The sequence below is a fragment of the Amblyraja radiata genome, chromosome 1, assembly GCF_010909765.2.
Source record: "Amblyraja radiata isolate CabotCenter1 chromosome 1, sAmbRad1.1.pri, whole genome shotgun sequence".
In the NCBI taxonomy this organism is placed as follows: domain Eukaryota; kingdom Metazoa; phylum Chordata; class Chondrichthyes; order Rajiformes; family Rajidae; genus Amblyraja; species Amblyraja radiata.
The window spans coordinates 32,943,047-32,954,524 of NC_045956.1; the positions used below are offsets into that span (position 1 = coordinate 32,943,047).

The 11,478-nt window shown below is 50.9% G+C and overlaps 1 protein-coding gene across 3 annotated transcripts in view; it reads right to left on the reverse strand.

Moving 5' to 3' along the window:
- The window catches only part of LOC116972453 (serine/threonine-protein phosphatase 2B catalytic subunit alpha isoform-like), a 331,076-nt gene that overhangs the window by 138,359 nt on the left and 181,239 nt on the right, over positions 1 to 11,478 (reverse strand). For all 3 annotated transcript variants that reach the window (XM_033020185.1, XM_033020193.1, XM_033020176.1), the window contains one exon: positions 8,127 to 8,327. In XM_033020185.1, coding sequence (XP_032876076.1) covers positions 8,127 to 8,327 — 201 coding nt within the window. The remainder of the gene's footprint in view (positions 1 to 8,126; positions 8,328 to 11,478) is intronic.

An 11,478-nucleotide genomic window follows, 5' to 3' on the forward strand; every position in this document is an offset into this window, starting at 1 on the left:
CCTGTGGTCCTCAACGAAGATGGAAATAGGTCAAATGTGGGCAAATGGGGCTAACTTAGATGGGGCAGCTTGGTCGTCACGGACGAGCTAGTCACAAGAGCCTGTTTCCGTGTTGCAAGAGTATATGACACTATAGAAACTCTGACAAGGCTCAACTGAATCTAGAATAAGGCGTATGCTTCTCAGATAGATGAGAATTTGTTTCATTCAGAGAGTGAGTTCTCCTGCAAAACGCTTCAGACTTTAGACCCTGGAGATACAGCGTGGAAACAGGCCCTTCAGCCCACCAAGTCCACACCGATTAGCGATCACCCCGTACACTACCACTATCCTACACACTACGGACAATTTACAGGAGCCAATTAACCCACAAACCTGTACATCTTTTGAGTGCGGCAGGAAACCGAAGCACCCGGAGAAAACCCCTCGTGGTCACAGGGAGAACGTACAAAATCCGTACAGTCAGCACCCGTAGTCAGGATGGAACCCGGGTCTCTGGCGCTGTGAGGCAGCAACTCTACCGCTGCGCCACCGTGCCGGCCCAATTAATTCCTACTCTTTGTTTTATCTTTTGGTCAAATCTTAGTCCACACTGGTGTACTATCACCAATTACACATAACGTGATCTCATTCACAAAACTCCTGTGTGGGACCTGATCAAAACTCTTCTAGCAATATCAACACACCACATCCAGTGGCTCACAATCCCATCCTCAATAGCATTGTCAAACATGCCAAACTTATTTTAAATCTCTTATCCTTGCCGGAGATGCAATTGTTTTCCGGATCGTATCTCCGGTCGCTCTGCGGCCTAATATCATGGAGCTGGCGGCCTTGCTCGGGACTGTCTTTGAGCCCCACCGTGGGGCATGGAGCCGATTCCTTGCCTGGGATCGACCCTCCAACCGCGGCCTGCGGACTTTAACATCAAGGGCTCGCAACCTCGGGTTGAGACCGACATCGGAAAGCTCCAAAAGCTGCACAACGATCGACAAGCCCCGACCCGGGGTCCGATCGCCCAGGGCAGGGAACTGACATCGCCCCGATGCAGGAGCTTCATCGCCCCGGCTATGGGAGTCAAGATCGTCCTGTCAACGGAAGGCTCGAGGCCCCCGACCGCGGGAGCACAAAGAAGGAAAGAGATTGAACTTTTTTTGCCTTCCATCACAGTGAGGAATGTGGAGGAGTCACTGTGGTGGATACCATTAGGGGCGCTGCACCTTTTTATTTAAATTTTTAGTTAGTCTAAAGTTTTGTGTTGGGGGAAACTTTAACTTTTCTATGTGGGGGAGGGGGGCAGGGTAAGTGGGAAACCGTCTCCCAGTCTCTTCCTGGCGGGGACGCGACTATTTCTCCGAGTCGCGTCCTCGCCCCCCACCTCGCGGCCTAACAGCTGGATCGGAGCGGCCTTTCCTGCCGGGGACCGGGAACCGGACCTGCTACAGCGGCGGCGCAGCGCTGGAGTCACCGCGGAGCGGGCGATGCCTACCTGGGTCGCCGTTTGGAGCTCTGGAGCGTTGGGCCGTTGCTCCAATATCGTGGAGCTCTGGTGCGGAGAGCTTCCAACGCGGGCGGCGCTGAACAACATCGTGGAGTCCTGGGGCGCCTTGCAGAGGGTCTACAGCAGCAGTCTCCACCCGGCGCGGCCTACGGACTTTGGGAGCCGCCGACTCCGGTAGGAGGGGGCCGACTCTGGTGTCCACGCCGCTGAGGACGTCCCGCAGCCCCGACGTCGGACTTACAACACCCCGGCGAGCGGTCCTGAACATCGGGCCGCCCGTAGCGGCAACTGTGGAGGGCTTGGGGAGGCCCTGACCACGGGGAACAATGGAGGAAGAGACTGACTTTGGTGCCTTCCCACACAGTGGGAAACTCTGATTCTGCTGTGTGGGGATGTTTTATGTCAAACCCTATAGTGTGTTGTGTCCCTTTTTGTTATTGTATGGCTGTATGGGAATTTCATTTCACTGTGCCATCTGGCACATGTGATGAATAAATCTATCTTGTATCTTGTATCTTATGTTAAAATATATTTTGTGTGTTCTGTTGTTGATTGTATGGCAAATCAAATTTGTCGCATGTTGCAAAACATATTTGGCTAATAAAGTAAGTATGAGTAAAATCGGGGTACTGATTTTACATGATCAGCCATGTTCATATTGAATGGCCTACTGCACCTATTTTTCTATGTTTCTCTATGTTTGTAATCCCATTTGAGGCATCTGTATCCTCTGGTGCTACTAGAGATTTACTTCATTTCCTCATTCTCACTCAACCTTTGATCTCTCAAAGATCAAGCAGATTGTTTGTCTTCTGTGAAGACAGAAAGTAATTCTTCAATTCTCCACCCTTTCCTTCTTCCTCATTGTACGTTGTCCCATCTGTTTGCAAGGGGTCCACTATTGCTCTGGTTGGTCTTTCCTTGTACATACTTTACAATCCATTTTTGTTTTTGTCAGTCTTATTATCGACTTTTTAAATTCTTCTTTGCCGAATTGTAAAATGCTCCAAACTCTCATGTCCACAGCTATTTCTGACAAATTGGTAACAAGATCCTTTCTGAGTTAATCCCATCTTTATTTTTTTCCCTGTCAGCCATGGACAGATTACCTTTTGTCTTTGTCGAGGTGTCTTAAAGGAGCATCATTGCCTTTTCCCAATCAGATGGAAACAACCTGCTCTCACAACTCCATGGCTTCCTTTGTCCAGTTTTAAGGCCCCAGTTTTGGATTGAATGACTACACATAAATATAACTCAGCCAAACTCCAGTACAATAGGTAGAGCAAAGGGGAAGATACAGAGTGCAGAATATAGTTCTCAGCATTGTAGCGCATCAGTTCCTGAGACAAAGTCCAATGTCCGCAATGGGGTAGAGGTGAATCGGACAGTACCCTAGCTTATGGAAGGGCCGTTCAGAAGACTGATAACAGAGGGGAAGAAGCTGTTCCCGAGTCTGGTGGTGCGCGCTTTCAAGCTTCTGTAACTTCTGCCGGACGGGAGCAGGGAAGAGAGAATGACCGGGGTGGGACAGGGACAAGTCTTTGATTATGTTGGCTGCTTTCCTGAGGCAGCGTGAAGTGGAGATGGTGGGGGGTGTGGTCTTTGTGATGGACTGGGCTACATCCACAACTCCTTCAGATCCTTTAGTTGAATCGACAGCCACTGGTTTGGATTCCCCAGTTAAGGGGAAAGGTTTCTTCTCTACGCTGCTCAATTTTGTACACTTTTATCTGGTCCCCCCCCTCCCCACCCACACTCGCTGTTCATCCTCACTGACACACTCCACCCCAGTCAATATCCCGGTGAATCTCCTCTGCAACCACACTGTGCAGTCCCATCCTTCTGTGGTCCAACTGATGGCTTATAAAGTTCATAAGTTCATAAGTGATGGGAGCAGAATTAGGCCATTCGGCCCATCAAGTCTATTCCGCCATTCAATCATGTCCGATGTATCTTTCCTACTCAACCCCATTCTCCTGCCCGCTCCCCATAACCCCTGACACCCGTACTAAATTGTAGTTGTGCACTACCTCCGTGATATCCAGTGCTCTGGCTGAGAAGGGTAGCATCCCATACTTGTCTCACCGACCTCATCCACTATGCCGCCCTTTCTACCTCATTGGAGATGATTTTTGATCGGACTTATCTTGCACCAAACAGTTCACATTATTCCCTTTATCATTTAGGCAGTCGCGGTGGCGCAGCGGTAGAGTTGCTGCCTTACAGCGAATGCAACGCCGGAGACCCGGGTTCGATCCCGTCTACGGGTGCTGTCTGTATGGAGTTTGTACGTTCTCCCCATGACCTGCGTGGGTTTTCTCCGAGATCTTCAGTTTCCTCCCACATTCCAAAGACGTACAGGTTTGTAGGTTAATTGGCTTGGTAAATGTAAAAATTGTCCCTAGTGGGTGTAGGATAGTGTTAATGTGCGGGGATCGCTGGTCGGCGCGGACCCGGTGGGCCAAAGGGCCTATTTCCGTGATGTATCTCTAAACTAAACTAAACTATATATCTGTACACCATGGACAGCTCGATTGTAATCATGTATTGTCTTTCCGTTGAAGATAGACACATAACGCTGGAGCAACTCAGCGGGACAAGTATCATCTCTGGATAGAAGGAATGGGTAATGTTTGGGCTCAACACCCTTCTTCAGATTGTCTTTCCGCTGACTGGTTAGCATGCAACAAAAGCTTTTCACTGTACCTCGGTATACATGGCGACAAGCTCAACTCCATTCAACTCAGCCTAGTTGTTGGGTTCATAGTCTGCTCGTCTGTGAAGGCTCACAATTCTCACAGCTCTGAGCCCAGTAAACTAGGAACTGGCTTCACTAGCCAGGGTCGTTCCATAAATAGAACAATAATGTTAGCTCCCTCTCTCAGTCACGGCTTCATCTGTTAAAGTGCAGTTTCCTATGGTTCACACCAATGGGCATGTCCCAGTTAGGCTATTTTTTCGGCGACTGTCATAGTCATAGCAAGTCGCCCATTTTTTAGGCGAGTGCCGGCGAATATGACATTGAAATTCACCGAAGCCAGCACCGGTGACAACCTACGTCACCTGGCGACATAGTGTCGACAACCGAAGACATCCTGCCGACTGCCTACATTAACCTGGCGACAACCTACGACGGCACCTACGTCAAGCTACGCTCATTTGGTGTCAATCCCCAAGGTCGCCACTGTCGCCGAAAATTTGTCAACATTCTCTGGATACTTTTAAGAAAGAGCTATATAGAGCTCTTAAAGATAGTGGAGTCAGGAGATATGGGGAGAAGGCAGGAACTGATTTGGGTGATCAGACATGATCACATTGAATGGTGGTGCTGGCTCGAAGGGCCGAATGGCCTACTCCTGCACCTATTGTCTATTGAAAAAATTTAGGTGACCAGAAAGGCGCTACGACTCTCTGGGCGACTGAGGACCATGCTCACGACCATACAGGCGACACCCTGGCGACCGCATCGTCTCCTGTAGTCGCCTAAAAAGTCGCCTAAGTGGGACAGGCCCATAATTCTCACGGGCACACTCATTAACTTCACGAGCCTCATTCTTGGCAGAAAGATGGCTTTTGCTTGGAACTCCATCAAGCACCTGTGAATAACCAAAGCCATTCTATCCAGAAAGTCCTTGCTTAGCAATATAGCTCATTTCTTAAAGAATTCCAAGAGTTCTGAGGCAAGCAGTTTATTAAGTCTAACCCTCGGCCGACAGTTGGATCCTCAGTTAAATATTCATGACATTGTTCAATGCTTTCCACCACTTTCTCACTGGTTATAAATTCTCCAATTCATGCACAACTCCTCCTCTCCATCAATCAGGCTTACATGCACAACTAATGTAGAACAGTTCCTATAACTATTCACCAGCTACCCAGGTAAGGTTGGCTCCGGCGTGCCTCATTGGAGAAGGTCGGCACGGTGAGGGCCTGGCTCGCCCGCCGCGGGGCCGGGAGCTCACCCGGAGAGGGAAGCCGCCGAGTCCTGCTCTCCTGCTCACCCCGTGGACCAGAGAGGAGGGAGCTAGAGGGAGGGCCGGCAAGCAGAATGGCTGCGGGAGGCAGTGCTGAGCAGTACCTCAGTACATGTCACAAATAAACTACCATTGCACCATTGATTTCCTTCATCATTTTGCTTCAAACTGATAGATGACACCTTACTTTATCTCTGAGCACAGAGGGTGACATTCAACGATGGTGTAGTGTTGCCAGGGAGAGTTGAGGCAGGAATGGAGTCAAATATTCCAGCTCATTTACACTTCCTGCTGTCATGAAGGTTGCCGTAGCGCCCAGCAAGTCACCTATTGCTACTTTTGGAGAGGATTTTATAACATGTCCACAGATGAGATGGGTTGGCAGAACCTGTGCAGGTCTTTTGTCAACCTCTCTGCTTTTGTCTTCAGTAAAGCAAACCAAATGAGTTTGCAGCCTGTAGAGAGTGCTGGAGTAACTCAGTGGGTCAGGCAGCATCTCTGGAGAACATGGACACAGAGTGGTGGAGTAACTCAGCGGGTCAGGCACCATCTCTGGAGAACATGGACACTTTACACTGGCCATCTACCCTCTCCAAAATCAATTTTGGGGTAAGGTCTTGACATAAAGGTTAATAATTCTCTCCATCCCCCCCCCCCCCCTCCTCCACCCCCCCCCCCACCCACCCCCACTGAGTTACCCAGCATGCTGCTGCCTGCCCCATTCTCCAGCAGCTGCAGTCTCTGGCCTGCAGCTCCAGTCACTCGACTGCCCACGTACAAACCCTGCTCAGGCTCTGTCCAGACGAACAGATTAATTGTGAAACTTCTAATTCATCAGCTCTACTCGAATTGAAAATTACAAACCGGTGGACCATCTATAACAAAGCTTCAGAATTAAATAGAACTGTACATCATCAAGACATCTTACTTTCAATGGAGAAACATGAGTTACCGAGAGTTAATGTGCACCTTCCATCAACCCTAGTACCCCACACAGCATCAGAGCCATATACGCAGTCAGGCCATTTGTTGCTGTAAACAAAGCAGTAGTACTCAACAGAAGATAGACACAGTGTGCTGGAGTAACTCAGTGGGTCAGGCAGCATATGTGGAGAACATGGACACAGAGTGCTGGAGTAACTCAGTGGGTCAGGCAGCATCTGTGGAGAACATGGACACAGAGTGCTGGAGTAACTCAGCGGGTCAGGCAGCATCTCTGGAGAACATGGATAGGTGACGTTTCGGGTCAGGACCAAGTTTGAAGAAGGATTCTGACCCAAGAATAGTGCTGGCTACCACACTACTCTCCACTTCATGGACAATGTACATCAGGGCTGTACGAAGCTTTCCCAAAAGGGGGGTTGGCATGACAGGATTACAAAAAATGTAATGTGAAATAGTATGCGCGCTGCGCACATCATGAGCGCGAAGCGTGAAGTTCCTCGATGCCGGGGTCCAGGGCCCGCTTAAGGGCCCTGGAAGCTCTGGGGTTTTAGATGCTTTCTGATGCATTCTGAGCCCTATTTTGGAGCATTTTTGCACCAAATTTATGACCAATATTTCAGAAATTAACAGGAGAATCTGAGAGGAAGCTTTTTCAGCGGGGGTGGCGTGGGCCCAGTGGGGGTCAGCAGGGGTGGCATGGGCCCAGTGGGGTGGCGTGGGGCCAGTGGGGGTCAGCGGGGGTGGCATGGGCCCAGTGGGGTGGTGTGGGCCCAGTGGGGGTCAGCGGGGGTGGCTTGGGCCAGCGGGGGTGGCGTGGGCCCAGCGGGGGTGGCGTGGGGGGAAGATGGTTTGCGCCCCAGCGGCGGGGGGAGGCGAGGGGAGCGGGCCCTGCCGCAGCGGCGTCTGGTGTTGGGGTTACAGCCGCTGGGTTCAGATTCAGCCACTCCCGCCCGGCGACAGGAGGACGGTCTCCTGGTCGCCAGGCAAGCCGTTGGTGAGGCTCCGACGTCGCGGATGGAGAAGCTGGAGCGGGCGGGCAGACACTGCAACCCCCCTTATCCCGCTGGCCAGATTTTTTCCCCGATTTTTTTTTTTTTTCCTCGCGATTTTTTCTTACTCTGGGGGGAAAAAAGGGGGTGCGGACGCCATGTACATAGAGGCACTGGACATGACGTAAAATAAGATTCACAAGTAGGTTATCAAAGAGCCGTGTAAATTGTATTACCCATGTTCTCCAGAGATGCTGTCTGACCAACTAAATTACTCCAGCAATTTGGGTCTTTTTTTGTTCACCAGAATCTGCAGTTCCTCGTCCCCTTATAGTAAACAGCGTTCCATAATATAACAGCCAGTGGTAACAGCAGGCACAGTAAGGAGCTGCAGTTAGCAGTGAGGATGAGATGTGTGGGAAGGAACTGTAGATGCTGGTTTACACCAAAGATAGACACAAAATGCTGGAGTAACTGCAGCATCTCTGGAGGAAAAAGGATAGGTGACGCTTTGGGTCGGGAGCTTTCTTCAGACTGAATTTTTCCTCATGATGCTGGAGTCTGCCTGGAAGCACAAGTCTGAAGAAGGGTCCCTAGCTGAAACGTCACCTGATCCTTATCTCCACAGATGCTGCCTGGCCGGCTGAGTTACTCCTGCACTCTCTATCGAGTGAGGATGCGGATGTGGGTGAGAGCCATGGGCTCTGAGGCACTCACCCGTGACTGGTGCTTCGATGTCGAGCATGGTCTTCTCTTGTCGCAGGATGGATGCTCCTTCGGTGATGATGCGCATGGCGACGGTCTCCTCCACCCGACCTTCCTTGGTGAGGTGAGCCTTGAGGACGTCCACCCGCGGTTTCCCATCGTGGTCAAACACCTCCTTGATGGTCAGTCGGTGGCTCGGAGGGAAGGGCACAGCTGTGGGCAAACGAGAACAGAACGTCACAACATGTCCACGTAACCCGCGCTCTGACAGACCCGCCGGTAGGGTTGCCAATTGTCCCGTATTAGCCGGGACATCCCGTATATTGGGCTAAATTGGTTTGTCCCATACGGGACCGCCCTTGTCCCGTATTTGACTGCTACTACTCGGGTCGAGGGGACTGTCGGGTCGGAGCGCCGCGTCCAGTCCCGCCTCACCCGTCCCGACATAATGCCGCCCATGGAGTGCAGCAGCAGCGCCTCGCCCGTGGTCCCGTCGGTCGGCAGCCCGGCCAACTGTCCGATCTTCGGACCTTCGCTTACCGCCGACACCACCACCCCTCCTTCTCATGGCCGATCATCGGTTCATGAGTTGGATGGGGTGCCGGACTTTGCGCGCGACATCACGCGACCCGGGCCAAAACTCCTCAGCTGGCCCGCCGGCTGGGCTTTGTGTGCAGTCCAGCACCCGGGCCAACTCATCATTCACCCAGCCACGGCCGAGTCAGTCAACGAATTGCCATCGGGAATTTGTCCCGTATTTTGACCTTTTGTCCCTTATTTGGGAGTGAGAAAGTTGGCAACCCTACCCGTTGGGCCAGCCTCCGCCAACTTCATCGCCTTACTTACACTCTGCTTTATTTACCTACTAGTTACTGGAATAGTATTTCGAGAAAATATATTTCTAGAAACAAGGCATTTTAGATTTTCAAGATATAGCTCGGAAACAGGCCCTTCGGCCCACTGTGCCCATGCCGACCAGCGATCACCCCATACACTATCACCATCCTACACACTAGGGACAACTTACAATTTACAGAAGCCAATTAACCTACAAACCTGCACGTCTTTGGTAGTGTGGGAGGAAACCGGAGCACCCGGAGAAAACCTAAGCAGGTCACAGGGAGAACGTGCAAACTCCACACAGACAGCACCTGTAGTCAGGATGGAACCCGGGTGTCTGACGCTGTGAGGCTGCAACTCTACCTCTGCACCAGTGTGCCGGCCAGATGTTCAAAGCAGACATGTCAGGCTGCATTGAATTGTGTTGAAGAACAATGTAATGTATCCCTGAAGTCAGAAGGCAACACAGACTTCCATTGACGGTTTAAGCTGTGGTGTAAGCAGCAGGAAGGACTTCTGCTATACACAGCGGCCATGGTTCCCACATCAATAATAGCGTTAGTGTGATTGTTGGGATGGGGGGTCATGCTGGCAAATGCACAGCCACCTTTCATCAGCGGGATGAATGGCTGCTGCAGTAACTCCGATCAATGGGAGTGAACCTCTCCCTGCAGCTACTATCGGGAGAAGGTTGTACCACATCAATCGGACACAGGGCAGCTGGCCAGAGAGAGTGAGAGCAGAGAGAACGCCATCACAGCATCGCTGATTACTCCATCCATTCACACACATTGGTAAAGACCTACTCCCCTGCTGCGTTGGAAAGGGAAGGGGAGGAGAGGGGGGAGGTGTTCCCCATCCCAAACTAGGAGAGAAGCAACACAACACAGTGCAGGGTAGCACAGTGGCACAGCAGTAAGGTTGCTGCCTTAATGCGGCAGAAACCCGGGTTTGATCCTGACTATGGGTGCTGTAGGTACGGAGTTTGCACGTTCTCCCTGTGACTGTGTGGATTTTCCCCGGGTGCTCCGGTTTCCTCCCACACTCCAAAGACGTACATACAGGTTTGTAGGTTAATTGGATTCTATAAATTGTCCCTAGTGTGTAGGATCGTGCTAGTGTACAGGGTGATCGCTGGTTGGTACGGACCTGGTGGGCTGAAGGGCCTGTTTCCGTGCTGTATCTCGCATGTAAAGTCTAACACATGGAAATATGGTGAGGGGAGTTGCAAATATTGATTTAATTTAACTGATCAGTATCATGAGGGGAATAAATGGGGGCACTCCACGGAGTCTTTTATCCAGAGTCGGGGAATCACGAACCAGAGGACATAGGTTTAACGTGAGGGGGAAAGATTTAACACAAACCTTAGGGGAAACCTTGCACACAGAGGGTGGTGGGTACATGGAACAAGCTGCCAGAGGAGATCATTGAGGCAGGTACTATAACGACATTTAAAAGGCATTTGGACAGGTACATGGATAGGACAGATTTAGAGGGATATGGGCCAAACACAGGCAGGTGGGACTAGTCTAGATGGGGCATGTTGGTCGGCATGGGCAAGTTGGGCTGAAGGGCCTGTTTCCGTGCTGTGTGACTATATTCAGCCTCTTCCCTCATTGAAGCCACAATAAACGTGGAGTGTTTATGTAATAGACACTGTGCCCAGTAGATTCAGCTTTGAGATGTATTGCCATTTAATTAAATAGTGCCAGGCGCAGTCATTGAAACCCATCGCTCACTGCCCCCGCTGCCCCCTCCATGCCAGAGCGGCATTACACATCTACCCTTCTGAGCTCAGTCAGACCAATGCTACACGCTGGCTGCACCCTGCCCCATTCACCAGGGCCTGCTGCTTTCCCAGGGCCACCAGCAGCCAGCAACCAACACTGGAGATGCAAGCAACTACAGATAGTCATGGAGTGATACAGTGTGGAAACAGGCCCTACAGCCCAACTTGTCCAAGCCAGCCAGCATGCCCCATCTACACTAGTCCCATCTGCCTGCGTTTGCCCCATATCCCTCTAAACCTATCCAATGCTTCTACATCAGTCACTGAAAGTAAGCATGCAGGTACAGCAGGCAGTGATGAAAGCTAATGGCATGTTGCCCTTCATTGCGAGAGGATTTGAGTTTAGGAGCAAGGAGGTCCTACTGCAGTTGTACTGGGCCCTGGTGAGACCACACCTGGAGTATTGTGTGCAGATTTGGCCTCCTAATTTGAAGAAGGCCATTATTGCTATTGAGGGAGTGCAGCGTAGGTTCACCAGGTTAATTCCCGGGATGGCGGGACTGACATATGATGAAAGAATGGGTCGACTGGGCTTGTATCCACTGGAATTTAGAAGGATGAGAGGATATCTGAGAGAAACATATAAAATTCTTAGAGGATTGGACAGGGTGGATGCAGGAAACATGTTCCCCATGTTGATAATGATACTGATTGTGGATGATCAGCCATGATCATATTGAATGGCGGTGCTGGTTCGAAGGGCCGAATGGCCTACTCCTGCACCTGTTTTCT